This window comes from Hippocampus zosterae, chromosome 5 (genome assembly GCF_025434085.1).
Source record: "Hippocampus zosterae strain Florida chromosome 5, ASM2543408v3, whole genome shotgun sequence".
Taxonomy (NCBI): Eukaryota; Metazoa; Chordata; class Actinopteri; order Syngnathiformes; family Syngnathidae; genus Hippocampus; species Hippocampus zosterae.
In genome coordinates, this window is record NC_067455.1 from 14,335,147 (window position 1) to 14,356,143 (window position 20,997).

General features: G+C 41.3%; 2 protein-coding genes across 2 annotated transcripts in view; one reads left to right on the top strand and one right to left on the bottom strand.

The window, feature by feature from the left end:
• The window catches only part of LOC127600853 (F-actin-uncapping protein LRRC16A-like), a 692,893-nt gene that overhangs the window by 350,519 nt on the left and 321,377 nt on the right, over window positions 1-20,997 (bottom strand). The gene's annotated exons all lie outside the window — the stretch shown is intronic.
• Window positions 1-20,997, top strand: part of cdkal1 (CDK5 regulatory subunit associated protein 1-like 1) — a 183,149-nt gene that overhangs the window by 66,229 nt on the left and 95,923 nt on the right. The window contains exon 8 of the mRNA XM_052065753.1: window positions 10,049-10,152. Within this exon, the coding sequence (XP_051921713.1) occupies window positions 10,049-10,152 (104 nt within the window). The remainder of the gene's footprint in view (window positions 1-10,048; window positions 10,153-20,997) is intronic.

Consider the following 20,997-nt stretch of genomic DNA (forward strand, 5'->3'; position numbering starts at 1 on the left):
TCTCATTTGAAGAAAAAGTGGTTCCCTTGGTCAACTTCCAATATGTGTGATCTTAAAATATATTCTTCAAGGAAGAGATAATGGAAAGCCTTGTTCATTGGAAAGGCAATGTTTGTACGGTAGCATCTAACATTGATAACTCAGATACGGTGCAGAAAGATGTCCATTGTTGTAAGTCCTAAAACATAAAAAAAGCAATAAATTGTAGTGCTCAACTTTAATACGATGACAAGCGATGGACATTGTGGTTAGAAGAAAGTTAACAACTTATAAGAGGCGCTGCTGCCCCCATTGAGGAATAAATGGAGCAGGCTTCATGCAGTAGATTTGATTCTTTTTTCAAAAAGTGTATGATTTTGGATGTTTTGTTCCCTTAGCCATATTGTGCTCTATTGTACTTTGGCCTCATATGCTGCTGACATGCCCAGTGTACACTGAATTAAATTTTCAATTCAGTGGACATCCTTTTTCTTGTCTTGCCTCTGTGGTGGCATGTGGAATGGTAATAGCAATTGCGATAATTAGGTTTCCTGTCAGTTTTACTGAAGTTTCAACAGATTCACTTTGGGGTTGAACTTAGTGGTTTTAATAGTGAAGCTTAATTTGCATGATTGGGATATCATTGACTGTGTATGTCATGCTTGAATACTTTGACTTTTATTCCTGGAGAGCATCATTTGACTTTTATAGTGGATGGTTATCCAAGTCATTGCGTTCCCACAATGACGACCAAGCAACCTGGCTTGGAGGTCATTGTTTGTTATGCGGTCCGCAGTCATGGTTTCATAGAGTGGCACACATGCATGTCCAGGATCCTTTATTCATTGTGCAGGCGGAAACAAACCTAAAGTATGTATGTATGTAAAGTAAATAGCAGTGTTTTGAATTATTGAAAAAAAAAAGGTGCATTTTATTCATGATTTGAATTAATGGGATGCTTGGGGTCAGCGAAAAATACTCTGAATGGCTTTTTCCCAGCAAATGTAATACCAATAAGAAAACCTTTATTTGTCCCACAATGGAGAAATTTGCAAATTTTTAAATACGTTCATGAGATAAATGCTAAATGATGATGATAATTTTTTTTTAACTTAATGCTGTTGACTTTCTATTCACTGGGAAAAAAAAACAACAACACAACAACAACCTTTGAGCCTGTAGAACATTTTATCTATTTTGTTTTCGTCCATTTCGCTCTTTTCATACCTGCTTTCTCCTAACCTTCTGACATAAAAACACTTACCGAACACTTGTCTCCTTGGCAGGAAGAGTAACTATGCCGAAATCCGAAAGCTTTTTTGTCTACCTCTGAATGTGTGTTTACAAATTCTGCAAACCATCTACAAATAGGATTAAGTATTTTTGACTCATTTTCTCTCTCCTTTTATTGCTGCTCAGTCCTGGAATTACATATTTCATGAGTAATTGCTATGAATCACCACGCCAAAATACACACAGGCATGCGTTTGCTGTGTAAATACAGCCCAGAGACTTGCTGTGAAGTGTTTGTGTGAAACGGAGTAGCTTTTTCAATACGATTGTTTGAGGTCATCAGGCCCCACATGTGTGTTTGCTGCAATTTTCCTGTGATTTCCTTCTGGCAGCCACACATTCTCCGTCCACTCTCTGCGTCGACAAAGCACAATAATGGGTCTTATCGACCTTGCCGCTGACCTTAACATAGATTTGTGTTAAGCATTGTGACCAAGGTGTAACGTCAACAGCCTTAGCCAGCTGAGAGGGGTAAGTTTGGGGTCATAGACATGGACATACTGAGGAAAAACAATAAACCGTTAGGCTCAGAGGCCCAGGGCGAGAACTCCCCTCAAAACCACAGCCGACACACTAATGTGCTGTTTGTCAGCGTTAGAATTATTACCTAAAAAAAAAAAACAGAAATAGTTGAAACAATAGCACTTTGACCTGATATGCTGCAGAGGTACTTCTTGCCCTCCTTGTCGCTGTTGTGTCACAAGTCAGCCGGATAATAGACAAAAATAAGCTCTGTGTCATTGATATATTTATCCTTACACACAGTGCAGAAGATCGTCCACATTCTAATGTCCCCAAAGTTGTTTTACATTACTGTGTATGAATAATTGAGTGTATTAACATTTGAGGAATAATGTCGAGATCGCAAGTGGTAGGAATAGTTTTTTGTGCTTCTTTCCTACTCCCATTAAACATGTAAACTGCACTGAATCAAGACGTCTGTAGATCTTTTCTGTATTTTCCTTTCTTTCAATTTTTAAATTTTTATATTGTTGATTAATATTTCTCTCTCTCTCTCTCTCGCTCTCGCTCTCGCTCTCGCTCTCTCTCTCTCTCTCTCTCTCTCTCTCTCTCTCTCTCTCTCTCTCTCTCTCTCTCTCTCTCTCTCTCTCTCTCTCTCTCTCTCTCTCTCTCTCTCTCTCTCTCTCTCTCTCTCTCTCTCTCTTTTTCTTTCTCTCTATATATATATATATATATATATATATAAAACACACACACACTCCGTTCAAATTAAAGGGACCACACCTCTCATCTCAAAACCAGATCAGTAAACGACTACTTGACAGTTTAGCTGTAACATACACATTTCTGTTTGTCACACTTGGTTGGCAATTCCCCTCTCTTTTTGGTCTGTTTTGTTAAAGTGTCATACGGAGCCAAAGCCAACAATAAATGTGGTGTTGACATGCTTCAGAAATGTTGGCAGTCGGGTCAAAGTGTTTTCACGACAACAAATAGACTCTGAATCAAAACTTGACAAACATAACGGAAAAGGGGTGTTTACACGAATTTCCGAAATGAAAAATTGACAATGCTTGCATGCACAATGTCGACAGAATCACATTACGTTTGGCACTTGCATGTTTTCTCTCTCACACACACACAAAGAAAACCACACATCTTTTTTATTTATTTATTTATTTATTTGTTTGTTTATTTTCTTCCACCCAAGAGCAACACACAAAAGTCGATTCTGTCACACACCTCCACCTCCTCTGGCAGTGCACCACAGTGGCCTTCCTGATGTTTATCAAACCAATGTATGGGTAGTTTTCAGCTCCAGTGGTCTGAACATATTATTCCATTTCCCTCTTTCCCACTGTTTAACACACAAATTTGTGTTAGGCACACACACACACACACACACACACACACACGCACAACTCAACCTCTCTCAGTCACTGGGAGACCAGGAGGCCCTCTGCTCCCTGCAGTAAATCCAAAAGATTGATGTGTCTCCTTGGACAAAATGAGATTGTATGTCATTACAAGACATTACGCTACAGAACCCCCGAGTAACCGAATTAACACCAGCGTGTCACAGGAAAGCACACTTCACACACACACGCGTGCACACACATTCAGACAACAGATTGTGTCTCAGAGTCTTTGAATATGCCAGGTTTTTCATGATTCCCCTCCAAGTTTTGAAATTTCCCCAGTCAGCTCCAAGTTGTGAACTTGTTAATTTGACGTTGGGAAGACCCTTGGCAAGTTGACTTTGACAACTTTTGGAAGTCACGATGGAATCGACAGGGGCAGTTGTCTCCCCGTGTTCATTTTAAATACTGCTCATAATTTTTGACTTATTGTTTTCAACCCAAGTGGTGAGTCGACAGCAGCAATGAGACAATCATGATTATGTTTTGGGTGTGCTGGTTGTTGTTGATGGGGAGCTGTCACAGCAGGGACTACAATTTTTTCACAGCTTGCACATTTCACAAGTCATCCAGCAGAGTCAAACAAAGCGTGACTGCTTGTTTTATGTCTTGAAATGAGGATTTTGATTCTCTTGGAAGATGCAGTGGTCTGTAGTTTTCTCTTGTTACCTTTTTGGTTTCAGCTCACCTCACTTGATACCAAGGAGACGCACACTAAGAGTGACAAATGCAGCGGAATCTCTAAGGTTGAACACAATGGGCTCTTTGCACGGAATCTCCCACGTTGCTAAAAAGTCAGGCAGGAATGGGAATTGTACAGGCTATCTTTTCCAAATCAAGAAAAAAGCTAACAGTGTGTATGTAGCACTGCACCACATTATAGGTAGCTTTTCCCTCTCTTACCTCAAGAGAAACGAATGTCATCATCAGATGCATCAAGTCTTTCTAATCCATATCCAGAGTTCATTTTTAGTTCTCGGGGGGTGGGGGGGAAGGCTTGGAACGGATTAGGGCATTTACATGGACATTGCGTCTCGACTTTCAAAATTTTCTAGTTAATAAATTTCTTCCAAAACCAATTAATTTCGGAAGTAGAAATAAAAATCCGTCTTTGCAAGGCTCATACTTTTTACTCGAGATATGAATAGTTAGCCTAACCGGAAGAGTGTAAACTGTATTATCCACTATTGATCTGACGCCATGGCACATTCACTTTGGTACCTCTGTTTTGTCTATTGTAGATTCAGAAACAACTCCCCCCCAACCCCAATCGAAAATAATAGACATTTCCTCCAATCCATTCCACCGCTGAAGCTGTCATAAAACTTTTATTAACTGCACAGGAAACTCCTGTATGATGAAACGTAAAAAAAACATAGACTAGCATTGGCATTGACTGATGCATAGAATTAGAATGAAGCGGATGGTTCCTGACATCACACAAAACACTTTTTAAAGGCTGTTCAAGTGTAAAAAAAAGTTTTGCTGCACAATGACACTAATAGTGTACTTATCCGTAATTGTGGCGGTGAATAATGGACACATACAGTACATGGTTGCCAATGTGCGGAATGTTACTGCCGGTCCCTGGAAGGCGCTTCTCATCACATGAAGACAAAACACACTTATCTTTTGCCTCTGTCAGAACAGAGACACACTCCTGGTACACCACTATCAATTCCATTACTGGTTTCGTGGCACCATATTTTCTCTTTTTCAACAACTGGTCCTGGAATCATACAAAAACCACGCTGAAGTCAAATAAAAATCACAACATGCTTGTTTGTGTTCATGTTTTTCAACTCATCAATGTTCGTCCTGTATTATATGTGGTACTTGGTGGCTATTTTATCAGAAGTGGTTACAATTAACTACCGTTATAATGTACAGATTCGTTATATCCCCTGGGGTACGCTTTGACGAGGTTCGACTGTAGTTACTATGTAGTTATCGACCGAGTTGAAGTTTTGCAAAATATGCTGAGGTATTCTTGAATGAGAGAAATTTAACCAAAGCTTATTGCAAGGTCTTTGGAGTTTGTGGCTTTCACTTTTACTGTGTTCATAATACATATTGTCTAAATCAAGCGTGGTGAATGTAAAATATCCTACATCTCAAGTAAAATCTCAAACAAATAACCTATTTTAGTGAGTCTCGATGTTTAATCAGAGTCACTGGTTATTTAATTGTGCTCCAAACCATTTTTGTCTTGCAACAATGACCTGACTGATGTAGTGAAAACAATCTCGAGGTCTGCCAACAGTCAAAACAAGAAGTTATGAAAACACTCAGACGTTCCCTGGTTGACATGAGGTTGTGGTCTCTCACCCATGCACTGTGCACGTGCTCTTTCTCTGCGAGCCAAAACAACAAGCAAGGCTTCTGTCGTAGATCTCGAAGGTCATCTTGTGACCTTTTGTCAAATTCACACGCAGTAGTTTCGCTCGCTAGCGTGACCAAATTCATGCACAAAGGCTTGATTGAATAAATTTGGAGCTATGCTGTTTTTGACACACAAAGCGCAGAAAGGCAGTTGGGTCAGGCTGCATGCATATTCAGATTCAACAAAAGCAAACACAGAAATTCTATTATGGGAACTGTGAGGGAACCTCGTGCGTCTGTGTCTCAGCATTGATATCTTGACCAGAGATAATTATTGGCAAAAGAGAAAACAACTCGGCAGGGGCCACATTGTTTTGAAGATCTTACTAACTACACGGGTCTTGAACAAGCGTGTGAACATTTCCAATGTATTAGTAATAGCATTGTTGAACATTGCTGCCATTAGGATGATTTAACTGTTTCCCATTGTCTAAATATGCTCAACAAATGTCCCCCCGTATGGCTTCATTGTTTACTTATGCTGCTCTATATTCTTTGACTCCCGACTTTGCCTTGCGGTGACTTAACTGTGCACTTGTCGAGCTCCGCTTTGTTCGCCGATATAATGGCAGTTTAAGGTTTTGTTTGCTCATTCACCAACTCCACCCTATCTCTGCGTGAACAGTAAGAAAACTGGCCAGTTTACCCGAGGAGTCAACGCTTTGTTTTGGTAATTGTGTTCTCAAGCCGGCACCGTGCAAACACCGTCAAAACGCATGTGCACATGGCCCAATTTGTTTATGCATGGAGCAGTTTTCTAATTAATGTGCAAACCCTAAGTGCTTATCATTATCAGAAAACCTTTTCCTGCTTAACCGTCTCCAAGTCTGCTTCTTTAAGATGCTGCACAAGGGAGTCCCTCTAAAGGAAACTGCTCGTGTGTGCTCGTGTGTGTGTGTGTGTGTGTGTGTGTGTGTGTGTGTTTGCGCGCGCACATGTCAAGGGGGGTCTACAAATGTATAGAGAAACCACAGGGTTTTCTTTTTTGAGACTTCAACACAATAGTGCTTTTTAACAAAGACACACACGCGCACGCACACGCACACACCTATTCATGTGCACACAAACCAAGCCCAGACACACTGGGGAGGAAGCCCCTCTCATTGTAGCACATTGATGAACTACACAGTTGTCGAGTGCTCCAGCTACCTCTGTGGTTTAATTAGCCAGTAGGAAACAGAAGGGGGAAATCACATTGATAAAGGGGGTAAACAACATATGAGCATTTGTTGTTTTGCTGTCATATGGATGTTGACAGGGATGAAGTTTCAAAATTCAAACTTGTTCCCACTTTGGGCCAGCAAACTTCAAATGCATGGCAGGCGTTTGCATTTAGTCCAGGCGTGCTGTGACACCGCTCCTCTTTTCCAACCTCTTTTTCTGTCCGAGCGCTGACTCGTTGTCGCACTTTGTTTGGGCTGATGGGGATGTCGAATCTGCTAATGCGTTGTTGTGATATTGGACAAATGCTCAGCAACAGCACGCTGACAAAGTCACATGTGCAGAATTGATACGCGCGCACGCACACACACATACGCATATACAGGCACTCAAGCTAGTAGACCACTGTCTCTTGAGATTAATGTTGGTGTGATCCACTCAGCTGGGCCTGATCACATTAAGATGGATGGACCCCCTGGTGGTGGCGGAGGCTGTGGTGTATGTCTGTATGTGAGTGTTTGCAGGGTCCCATCTGTCTCTGTTTTCTCCACATCGAGGTTATGTGACCTAGCTGCCATCTTTAGTGCCCTCAACTGGGATAAGCAACGCATAGAGTCGCAGGGATAGACAGATTAAAACACAACTACTTTTCCACTCAATTTCTTGCCTTTGGTGACATGCCTCGATGATTGTAGTTTGTACCGGTAGTTCTGAAGGATTACCGAAGCACTGTTGTGTTAATCTCTCACTGCTTCTTAAAGTGTTCTTTCAAACAATAAATTAGAAATGCTCGATGTAAATAAACTTTGGACAAAGGGTTTAAATTTTTTTGAGATTGTTGTTAGCGTTAAAAAGTAGTGATCAAAGGAAGCACCAGTGGTGAGCCATTTTGTTTTTGTCTTAATAGTTCTGTAGCAGTTTTGGCTCTGAAATACACACTTTGGTGACTTAAAATGACACTAATACAACTAAGGTCGACTACAATGTGCCCCAGGATGGATTAGGACCTTGATATAGTGAAAATAGCCGTTTCGAGATCTCTTGCATAAAATTCTTATGGACTGCGTGGGCAATTTCAGCATTTTTCACAACCCCATTTTGTTCAGTGGAGGTGTCGGGGCTGTTGGACAGTCGGCGTTGGTGCGGCTGGATGGATGGCTGCTGAAGTTGAGGATGAGGAGAGAGGAGCGTCGGCGCAGAGCGCCGATGCGTATTTGGAACCGAGAGTCGCCGCTTGGAATTGAAATGGATTTCCATGGGACAGGAGAAGTGAACCAATCTCTTTTTTTTGTAATGGACGCTACAGCCTCTTGTTGACTTTGAAACTTAGCTTGTAGCCGATGTGTGCACATTTTGAGCATGACGTCTCTGATCCACTGGTGAAAGGACACCTTGATTCTCTCCGCTTTCATCTCAAACTGCTTCAAACAACAAATTGTGTGACGGAAAAGTGGTTAGGACTGCATGACTGTCCGTGTTTTATGTTAGGAGTTGTGTTTATTATTTTACTTTGTTAACTGTTTTGTTAAGTGCTTTGTTACAGCTGACACTGTTGTGAAAGCGCTATATAAATCAGCATGTATTATATTGTGACTACGTTTTAATTGCTTGGCGGTATACAAGTGGGTGTGCAGAGGTTTCTTGAATTCCAATCGTGCAAACTCAGGGACGCTCAACTTCAGATGTTGCACTGTAATAATGCTCTCTATATGGGATTGGGGTGGAAAACTCAAATCAAACTTGTACCTCCAGCCCACCCCTCAAGTGCACATACATACAAGCTAAAATTAAAATGGCATGGCGTGAACCCGATTACTTGGTTTGAGGAGTTCAGAGAGGGGAGTAGCATGCTTTGGCACCCGCACGCAAGCGTTGTTATTTGAACCAGATATTTGTATCTCTTTGGGTCCAAGGTCAGTTGATGTGAAGCCACAATGCAATGTGTGCTGTTTTGATTTTTCTGGGTAGCAGACAGAATAGTTTTCTCATAATCCCACATATACCGTCATCAAATTAGTTGTTGCAAAGCACAGCCTTTTCTGGTTATAAATCTTTGGTTAGACGTTTTTGTCGAGGCAATTTATTCCACACGGCGATTTAGAAACACAGAAGGCTTTTCAATATGGTTTGTATAAAAGACACACAGTGAGCCAACAGAGGGTTCTTTCATTAAAGAAACTGGGCTGAGGTCAATTATTTGTCACGGTTTGGGTATTTTAAGACATTTGGATGAAACATTCTTGACATGCTGTAGCAAATTGCAAACCACATCGATTTTTGCACCAAAATGTGTCTTTCACTGATCCAACCGAAATGTCAGATATCAGACATTAATGTCTGGACTCCAAAATCTTCTTCTTTTTTTTTTTTAATCTCTAACTTGCCCCAATCATACTGTACATAGACAACTGTGAAGAAGGAGCCCCTTGATTCAGATTAAGAGCTTCCTTGTTTATGAATCACATTTTAATTGCTCCCCACCCCACTTGTTAATTTCTGGCTCATTTGAGCTCGTGTTGTTGAGTGTTTTTGTCAACTTCTGCTGTCCTGTACCACTGCAAACATATCAATGAATTTAAGAAAAGTTGTCTTCGAAATACAGGAGCACTTGATTGGAGCAATGGGAAATTGACATGGTCATCGTTTCCATTTCCATTTCCATTTTCAATCCTACTTATTAATCAAGAAGGAAATGCATCGAAATCCTGGTCGGCCGGGTTTCGATGACCCTCCGTTTGTCGGGCAGAATTTTCATTGTAACGTGGCAATAAATTCCAACAATAAACTCAATGTAACCTGACCTTAACATTTTGCAGTGCCTTGCGCTACAGATAGATTTTACTCAACAGTTTCAATTTTGCTCCAGTGCTTCCTTTTCTTGCTGTCCTCACTCGCCTCTTGAATGTTTTATATTCTTTCTGTCATCAACTGCTCAGAAGTAAACTTAGTTCTGCTCCACTGTAGGTGTATTTTTCTGATTTCATGTGGGTGTGTCCCGTACCTGAGTAGTTTTCTATAGATTTTGCAAACTTTTTAATGATATACAGTGTACTTTCAATATAAATAAGAAAGACGTGGACTTGTTATAGTGTCTTCATTTGTGACCTAAATTCTTGTTTTTTTTTTTTTTTTTGGAGAATAGATGTTTGCTCTATGCAGAAGTCCAATATTGAAACGTATTGGTGCCATTTATATGGAATGATCTGGACTTTCAACAGTACATTATACCAAACACGTTTAATCATCCCTCATATTCTGTACTGGATATTATCAAGGCATAACTAAGCACTATAAAGGCTTCATTTCTATATGTTAGATAATGAACCCAACTGTGTCTCAACCTACTTGTCCAGGTGCCTGAATGCATGTACCTACTGCAAGACGAAGCATGCCAGAGGAGACCTGGCCAGCTATCCCATACAAGAGCTGGTTGAGAGAGCTCGACAATCTTTCCAAGGTGAGTTTTAATAATCATACATGCGTTATGTTTCACGTCTCGATGTTAATTGTTGATTTCAGTGTGCGTGTGACTCTCCCATCATGCGGGGAAGGTTTTAGGAACACATGTTGATGTTTTTTGTTCTTGCTTTGCGGGCCCATCCAGTTGGCTTGGTTTGATGCCAGATGAACAGCTGCTGTGCCCTGGCATCTGTTCCTTAAGAGTAGACTCCCAGCTTCCCTACTGCACAGCAGCCGATGGTTCAAAAAGACCCCCAGGCGGGTCAGTCAAGGGCAAATCTACCTATTGACAGATCCTGTTTTCAATGCATTTATTATAAACAATAGCTACAATGCCTAGCTTCATAAACTCCAACTATGGAGTCAATCTCCATTTTGCAAATATAGCCACATCCTTGGAAGATTTACCACAACTGTGGAATACTGTGGATTTTATTTTTTTTCTTCAATATTTTGTTCAGAGGGAACAGATTGAAAACCTGGCTCTGATCGAGTTCATGCCAAATCCCGTTTTCTTTGATGGAGTTGAGTTCAGGCCTTTATGACCTGGACCTGTTCACACTCAAATTCCTGCAATCAGCAAAGTAAATGCATGTTTTTGGTCTGTGGAAGGCAGATTAAAAAAAAAAAACACAAGACAAGCACAAAGCAGAACAGACAAACTTCAAATTCTGCATAGAATGGCCGCAGCCTGGATTTGAACTAGAGACCTTTTTGCAGCGCAACTCCAGTATGGAGAACTCTTTACAACAACTGCATGCATACCGCAGCAGTGCCCGGGGGTGGCCATTCAAGGGTGAACTCACCAGCCGGCGAGGCCTTGGTATTGGTATTATGTGCGTGCACTCATGTAAGATAGAAGCCACTGCTGGTTGAAGATCTCATGCCCTTTACACCTTTTGCACAGCTCAGGGGTACGTGTAGCATACTGCATTCTGGATTCGGTATTTGGCAAGACTGTGTTGTAAATGATTTTACTGCGTGTTGTGAAAATGCCTTCATTTTACCCGTAAACAATCATCTCAATTGCCAAATGTTAACTGGGATTTTACAAATGACGTTGTGTCGCAATGTACTGTAACCTGTTTAAATTCCAGGGGAGCGCTTGTCATAAAACACGAAGCAGGAAGTTTAATTTGATGGCGAGATATGCATGAGCGATCCGTTATAACACAGGAAGTATGATAGCAAGTGGTGGTTTTTTTCAAAACACAGAAAGAGGAAGCTGAATATTGTGGCCCCATGTAAAACCAGTGAATGTCACATAGGTAAGATATGTGTGTTTATGTATTTATTTTTAATGAGATGTTTAGGCCCACAGCATAAGATGCTTAGGCGATACGGTACGTTGTCCTGTCCTATAGTCTGTGGTTAAATCGAAATATGACATTTACCTTTCCTTTTATTCATGAGACTATGAAAACAGATTTAGTTCCTCGCAACATAAGTTCACACTAACACACCGGCAAGTGTGATAAGCAGATTTCCTTTGGGGCATAATTGGTCTTCACACCCTTTGGCCATCTTGTCAAATTCCTCCCTGTTCGAAATCTCTTTTTGTTAAACATATCATGCACTGTATTTATCAATCGAAGTCCCTATGTGCACTTTGGAATTACATTCCTGTTCAATGAAATACAGTAATCCCTCGTTTATCGCGGTTAATGGGAACCAAAACCACCCGCGATAAACAAAAATCCGCAAAGTAGAGACCAATTAACATAACATATAACAAATAAAAATTCAGTCCGCAAACAGTCCGCGAGAAGCTGCGACAGTCAGCAAAACAACAGCGAGTCACATAGAGCAACATATACAGTACTGTACTCCATGTATATGAAAATGTGTCTTTTTATGAATATGTTTGAAAAAATCTGCAATGCACTGAAGCCGCAATAAACGAACAGCGAAATAGCGAAGGATCACTGTATTATCATTTGTATCACATACATCTATTCAATAACCTTGTATCCTTAAATATATATTACGGAAATTGTACATCAGGTCATTCTATCAATGCTGATGATGATTGAAACTGAAGTTGACTTGCACCAGTGAACTGATGTATTATTCCTTCTTCTTATGATGCGTAATATTGACACATAACTTTGAAACCCCAAAATTCCATTTATTATTATTTTTTTCTGCATTTTATACTTTGATAGTCTCTTCATGTGGAATGGCCACAGCTGTTGGACATAAAAGTGAATTCACATTTATTAAACTACTTTGGCCGTGTGGTCTTAGCATTTTAAACTGTCAGGCACATGTCCCGAGTCCTACCTGACATGACACTTCATAGATCCAGACACACGACTGACTATCACTCCTGCATGACACATTGCATTAGTGTGTGATTCGCATCTTAAAATTCACGACACCACTTGTGTTTTGCGCCCATGATATCATGTCAAGACTTGCTAGAGCCTCATATCTCCAACCTTGCATTTGCCATTGTTTAATTTTATTTATTTATGTTTATCTATACTTGTAGTCGGGGGTCATCTGTATATTAGATGTTTGATGCAAGGCATTCTGATAATGCAGAACTGTATTCCAAGTACTGTATTTTTCGGAAAGACACAAGCTTTTTTTTTTTTTTCTTGGACAGATAACTCTAAGAGCATCATTTAAGAGGAGCCAAACAGGGAAATAATTATAAATGTGAATCAATCCAAGGTGAAAAATCCCCCTAGCCTCTGCTGTCCAATGAAAACAAATGCCTTGCTTCTTCTGTCATTTCCACATGACCGAACGATCAGTTTCAAGCAGCGAGAATGACACCGCTTATTTCACTGGCATCAGCTGGATGGCATTTGACAGATCGCCTCAGATAGATATGTGGGCAAGCTCACTGGCTAGCTGCAACATCTGTGACAGGTGTCAGCTCCTGTTTACCTCTGCCGCCGCTGTAACGTGACACTTGGGCAGGCAGGACTGCCAAAGTTTGCCAGGAACAATCCTCCACGCGTCACTGGTTCCGCCACTTTTATTGGTCGAACTGAGTTTTTGATTAGCCGAGTAGCGCACCTGAAGTACACAAAGGTTATTCGACCCGCCAGTTGAGCCAGTCATTACAAGAGAGAAAGAGTGGCGGCTTTGTAACATTCATAGCTTTGTCTTGAAGAAAGGGATGAATGTGTGATGACAGTCCTGATGTCCCGATCTGTCAAATTTGTCTTCTATTGATGTTTAGATGGGAGATTGGACATATTTAAATATTGACAGGGCTGCATTGATTGTAGTTGAATCGCCACCACCCGCCGTCGATTTGAAACGGCACAGGAATCTGCTGCGCTTGCTTAAACAAATTCTAGGCCAAGTCATTATCCTCTGCCAATGCTGTCATGGCCGGGCTAAAATTGATTTCTGGATAGACGCTCTTGCAGGCTGAGAAGCTGTTATTTTCAAGCAGAAAAGTCCCCCATCTGCGCTCCTCCACACTCATACATAGTTTAGGCTCCAGCAACAGTTTTTCATTATGTGGCTCTTGTGCAGCCACTGGATTCTAAACCAAACCACTCCGAGCAGAGTTCAAATGTATGTCGACAGAATAGAATCATTTCCTGACTTTGTTCTTTGCAAATCTTTGCAGCTCAGTATATTCACAATGAAGTCTATGATGCTCTTGGAGGAAATGTTAACTTTTCTCTGGAGAGAGGCTTTATAGGTGATTCACCATAATTAATTAATCACATATTTAAAAAATATAATTAAAAAATAAAAAACTGAGACTAATTGGATTGTGCTCCTTCATCGTAACCAGCAGAAGCTGCACTCTTGGTCCAGTCTCAACTTTGCATTCTAAAGAACTGAGTGTTCGATCGAGGAATGATGACATCATCAATGAGAAGTGGACTTCCGCTATGGCTTAACTGATACAGGCATTTTGCTCAGTGGGGCATGGATGGGTTTAGAGGGATTCTGTCACTACATGAACAATCCTATTTCACAAGTGACAATGAATTGATTGGATTGAAACCAAATCAAATGCTCATTGATAGTTTGAATATTACAGAACACCTGTATCAATAATCCTGATCTCACATACATACTCGGATGGGGTTTTATGAGTTTTGGTGTAGGAATTAGAAATATTACAACTTCCTAAGAGAACTTTTTGGAGTTTCAGCGTGATGTTTTCCATGGCAATGTGTGGAGTAGTGTACTCATGAGAGTTTATTATTACAAGATAAGATAGTTGCCTTAAATGACACAATCGCAATGACACAATCGCAATCGCAAACGTACACGTTTCCCCCTTTTATATTTCTGGTGCCTGTCTGGGGCCACATTTTCACACAGCACAGCAATTCAACTTTATTTTAAAACTTTGTGTCCCTTGACCAGTCAACTTGTCCTCACAATACACTTTGCATCCAAACATTTGTCCCGACCATGATAGAAAGCCATACACACTTTCCTCAGGCACTCTCCTGAGGCCCGATTTGGACATCACAGCTGCTGTCTCACCTCTCTCACCGCTCATTATGCATGGCCATGGTGCTTAATGTGTGTGTGTGCATGTGTGCAAGTGCAAGTCTCGAGTCACTGAATAGTTAGTGCAAAAGCAAAGTGACGTTTATTTTCTATTCCTCCACTTTTAATGATAGTTTCAGCTTAAAGTTCAACCAAAGTATTGGTGTATTTGATTTGTTTCTCTCTGGATTCTTCTTTGACCCCTTTTCAGTCGCTCCATAGGCTGGATAAAAAGGCAACAGAGAGTGGTGTTTGCCCGTGTGTCTTTTTGTGTGCGTGCGTGTGTGTGCATGTACTGTGTTGTCCCGTGATTAAGTGCCAAGCTGGCAGCAGAGTGGAGTGAATAGGGGGCCCCTTTCACACAAAGAGAGCAAGGGATCGGGACAACACACACTTGCACACGCTGGCCCATGCCAGACTGCAGGCCACCAACTGCACACCTGGCATGCTACTATTATGTCACCAGCGTGTGCTCGCGTGTATGTGCGTGTGTGTCATTGAGTATGAGTGGAGCAGACGCCATCTGCTCTGTCCTCTGTGAACTTGTGTCCACACCTTTTTCCCCTTGTCCTTTCCAAACAGTTATTGGACCGCGTTACTTCATGTTATCTCGATTTTTATGATCCACTTTCTTTCAAATCACAACCTCATTTGCTCGTTTCTCGATTCAATTGTGCAACTGCAGTAGAACTTTTTTATGAAGTACTGTAGTCTAACTGGTTAGCTAAGCCGCCTTGCAATTTGCTCACATCTCTTAAATTTAATGACATTTTCTGTCATTTTGGGGAGGGGGATTTTCATTGCTATTCAGCTTTCTCCCGTTCTCTTCAAACAATGGTGTGTGTGTATGTTCAGGCTGACTGCTCTGTGGGGGGGAGGGGAGAGCAGTCGCATATTCGGTCAATAGGTGGCAGTGGAACACCAACGTTTAAGCTCACCACGCGCTCACCCACTGAACACGTTGTTGTCTGTAAGGCCTAACACGCAGGTCTAAAGAGTGTGTGAGTGTGTGTGTGTGGGGGGGGGGGTTGCCTGTTAAAATGTTTAACTCCTCTGACTCATATTTGGCTCTCCCTCCATGGTAACACAACTGTGTGTGTGTGTGTGTGTGTGTTGTGCATTTCCTATTCTCAAGATGCACACGATTGAGTTCAGGCTTGTGCGGTCTATCAGCTTAGCCCTCGTTATTCCGTCGTTGTCAGTTAAAGCCCCAAATGCATTTAAAAAAAAAAGAGGAGATGTCAGGAGATGTCACCTTCCTCGTTCTTGTAGATTATTTGAGTTTTGATTGTTGAAAACCTTTTCATGGCAACAACGTCCCTTTTTCAAATCTCTCAGATGAGTGGATGCTTTTGGAAAAGTAAACAAAATAACGTTCAAACATTCAAGCATTTTCAGATGACATCGTGATAATGATGACATGCGGGTCAGATTCAGTTTGTCATCTCATCTCTATCCACTGGCGCACGTGTTTATGCTTATCCTGAGTCCCATGCTCACAAAATAAGTACAATTAAATCCCCTTAGTGCCAATGGCACACTTAACTGTGATTGTACTGAATTCTGCGGTCTTCTTTATTTCATGCCACACTATTTTCCTCTCCTGTCGTTTTTCTTGCTTTTCCTGTTTGCCAGCATATGCTTCTGAACCGCTTCAGTCTTTCACACTTTATTCCCTTCATGTCACAAGATCACTGATGTAATTTAATCTTGAACTTGAGTTTTTCTTCTCTTTTGTGCTCCCCCCCTTTCATAAAATGGTTTTCTGTCCTCGGGCAACATAAGGAAGCTTTTGCACTCTGCCCTGACTGGTTCGTAGCCCGTCACTCTACGACTGAAGATAGAGACGGCACGACTACAAGGTTGTTTCCATAAGCCCACTGAGTCACACATGATTGAAAAAAAATGTACAAATGGCTCAGGCGCTCAACTTTGTGTGCGCTTTGAAGTTGAGACCTGCAGCTTGGTAGGCTGAAGAAGGAGAGATTAATTGGGCTGTTTAATCTGCACTCGCTGTTGTCTGAACCCTTTTGGTCATGTGTCACCAAACAAAATCCCGATTGATGCCGAAGAGTTCTGCTCTGTGGCACATATCTCTCCTTTGATTTCTTCAAATACTAAAGATCAGAAAGTGATCAGTGTTCATCAAAAGCAAGTCATTCAGTAGAATTATTTTAAGATTGTTTCTGAAAAAAATATTTTGACTGATTTTGACCAAAGTTGAGGGCACAGACTCAGGCAAAAACAGTGCACCCATGCCAGCATGACCATAAATGAAAGTCATGCTCATCAAATGAGTCGTATCATTTTTGGGGCGGTAAAATTGTGATTCTGCAAAGCAAAAATATAAGAGGTCATCCCAAAAATGTTACATATGGTGCAACTGAGCGATCACCACGCGCAACTTAGGACAAGTGTGCTGGGTGGTTGATAATAGAGATGCATTTGTTTCTGCAAAGTTCTTAAAAAAAACGTGTTGGGGACTACATCATAAAGAAATGCAGGTAATTGGATGCTAAGTTGAACCTGCGTGATAATGAGCAGCAGAACAATGCTTCTAAAGGTTGTGACAAGGAATTCAAATACATGCTGTTTGAAATCCACCCGAAACATACCTGTTAGACCTGAAACGTCGAGATGCTACTCTGATTATGGACTACGGTCAAGATGTCCTTGAGCAAGCCATCGTCCCCACCATCCAACTCAAAAGATGCCTCCCCTTTCACTCGGGCATATCTCCTGATTAATTGGAATATATTGTACACTGTCAACGGAGTCCTTTTTTTACGCGCCTGCAATTCACTCATTCAAACCTCAAACACACCCACCGCCCCTAAGCTGCGATTGAGTTTGCAAACACCAAAGAGATGTGATTTACTGACATCCCAGACGGCCTGGGAATTCCAGAAACCTGCACTTTTCCTGAGGATTGTGAATGTCATCGCAACCCATGAAAAAGAGATGTCACTGGCCAGTCAGGACCTGTTGACTGCTCCGACTCCATTGAGTTTTTGAAGCAATGCGTTTTTATTTGTGGTACGTGTATTCTGTCTGCACTAAATCCAAGAAAACACATTTTATTGCAACGCTGTGGTTATGCAGATTTGTCTTGTAATGCCGGCTGCTGCCACAATGTTTGAAGCGGAATCAGTCGTAGCAGTTTGTTGGCCGTGCTGTTCTCAGGCAATCAATGTCATGGCTAAAATGCTGAAATACCCGACTCACGGGGACTCTGATCAGCTCAATAAATTCTATTTATCTCTGTAGTCTCTCGGCACACATTTGTTAGCTTTCTGTAAGTGTCTTAGAATGTGTGGCTGTGCACACGCGAACCAAATCTAAACTTTCACCTTCCGGACACGCTTGATTCACTACAGCCTCTACTGGTTAAATCTATGGGAAAATTTGTGGACCAGATATTTAGAGTTAGGTTTGCTTCATTCACCCAGAGTGCATAATTGGAAAGAAGTTGCATAGATGACAGATGTAAATGAATGGCAGTATCCACGGGATCTATGCCCCTTTTCCGACTCAAGCACATGAGAGAATATGGCCTAATCAGAATCAGAATCGCCTTTATTGTTATTGTATTGTGTACAACGAAATTTGGGTGCCACTCCTTAGTGCATTTCATAAAAAAATATATAAATATACGTAATGCATGTAAATGTACCGTATTTTCACGACTATTCGACGCATCGTACTAATGGCCGCAGTCTCATTAATGCGTGACATTTCTGTATTTTACACATACACAGGACGCATCGTACGAATAGCCGCAGTTTTACAGTGGTAAAACATACGCCAGCTTAAACACACGGCATGCATGCGCGCACTCTAACACGTTAGCTTGAAGCATACGGTAGCATGCCAAGACATACAGATAAGATAAAAACACGTTTTTAAAAAGGCAACGAAAGCAGAACTGAGTTCGGGTGTATTTTATTTAGCCATCGTACAATGTTCTCACGTTTTCGATCAATCATCACCCAGAAATCCATCAAAGTCCTCATCCTCTGTATCAGAAGCAGAGGACTGCACATCTCAGTTGTCATTGAATGCATCACATGCTAGTGTGAGTTGCTACGCTTTGCCGAGCGGAAAGAAGGAGTAGCAACAGCAAAGTCAACATTTCTCTCGTGTGAAGCTTTCCCACATTTGAAAGTAAAGAACAGAGCGAAACATGGTGGCAGCGCGTGTGTGTGTAGAAAGAATTGAACAATTGTGCAAGTACCGTAATCCATCAAAAATGCCGCGTTCCCTCTCGTTGTTGCGTATTGTGGCGTAACTCGCCCAGCGCTGCCTCTCACTCTTTGTAAAGTTGTGTTTGCCATCGATCATTGTTCCCATGCTGTTCGCAACTTTACTTTGAACGCCCGGTTGATGCCAATGTCCAGCGGTTGGAGTTCTTTAGTCAAGCCTCCGGGAATAACGGCAAGCTCAGAGTTCATTTGCTTGACTTGATTTTTCACCGCTGCTGTGAGATGGTCACGCATGCCAAAAGCATAACCGGTGGCTTTAAGTTTTAACTGAGCTTCGTAGGCATGTCTCTTTGTCGAATTTATTTTCAGGGGTTCTTAGAAACCAAAACCGGAGTTGTTTTGCAACAATGCACATTGCCACATGCTATACAAGTGTTGGTACTGGCTTGAGGCGTCCACTTACACGCCCACCCTTCACCATTGGCGGACTAGCTTGTCTGTCCTCTCTCTCCCTCTCTCTCTCTCTCCCTCTCCCTCTCCATATATGTATATATACACGCCCACCCTTCCCTGATTGGCCGACTTCTTTCACAGTCACTTCCGCCTTTTCTCTATATAAACAGCGTGTCGGCCGTCAGTCAGACTTTGGAACTCAGCGCATATAAAGGACGCTCCGCACCATAAGGCGTCCTGTCCATTTTGGAGAAAATTTAAGACTTTTAATGCCGCCTTATAGTCGTGAAAATACGGTAAATAAAAAAAGAATGTGAGGGAACTCATGGTAATCTTACTCAGCATTTTCTCTTTTCTTTAGATTTAACAGTTGTTAAATTGTTTTGAAACTTGTATGACTGTCCGAATGTTACTTTGGCTTTAGAATTAACAAAGGTTCCATGATTGCTGGAAGGGAATAATGCTCCTTATTTGTTATGGTAAGAGTCAGTCATCTATTCAAAGAAATTATTAATGAATGGTCTTCAATCTTTGATGTTACCCTGTAGTCTAAGAAAATAGGCTGACCTAATATCTTTAAAAAAAAAAAACATCTGAGGAGAGTTCTCGCTGTTCGCTATACGTTTTTTTCTATTGCTTTAATTAATGGATTTACAGCCCTGTCTGATAAGTATGAAAGTAATTGATGTTGCAGACCACTTTGTTGTTCCAGTTTCTCACAGAGTGGCGCTATGACTGTGAACCCGTAATTTTTAAGCGTCCTATTATATCACTACATATAAACAACAAAGTGATGTATAACTAGGTCGGAAAACGGAAGTCTAGAAAAATGATGATTCAGCTGTTGTTCAAATGACTGATGTGATTTGTTACAAACAAAACACTTGCAATATCTCTAGTGAAGAGTCATTGATTTTTAGCAAGAATGATTAAAGTTGATCCTTCTCATTTTCTTTTACGGGCCACACAAAATAATGCCTTGAGTTGGATAGCAGTGTCCTACGAGAACAATAAAATGACTGAAGTTTCAGGAACGCGATGTGTTGGTTGGCAAGTAAAATGTCAACATGTGAGGAGTGGCTGAACGCTGTTTCATTGCGACATGTTCCTTCCAAATTGTTGGTGACGACAAAATTCTGATTATTCGGCTTTGCTCAATTGGGACATGATGCAAATGTCCCATTTTGAGTTTGCTTGTCTCTTTCCCTGGCCGAATTCAGTCTTTACTTCCACATGCCATGTAGAGCTGCTTCGATCCTCATGTTTTGTGTTTCTTTTTGCCCCTCCGCGCTGTCCCTGTTGGTCATTACCATCTCCCCTTTTGATCCTCCCTCACATTCGATCTTATTCTGTCTCTTTGGCATCCTCAACTCTCTGTTTCGGTTCAAATCACACCATTGTTTGCGGTGCCTGCTGTCTTTGATCAACAAGTGAACATCGTGTGATCATTGTGCCATAAATGTCTGATGCTCTGTCACAACTGGCTTATCTACATTAAAACAGAGCGATTAAAGCTGTACTTTTGAAATCGCTCAGCACATTTTACCAAGCGGATTCCTCATCCGCAATTCCCATACTGCAACATGAATAGGAGGTGCCAGAAGCTGAATGATGATATTGCCGTCCTGGGAATTAGAAATAGAAATACACTAAGAACCTCAGCGTAAAGGAAATGTGTTATTACACTACAATGTAAGTGCAAGGCTTAG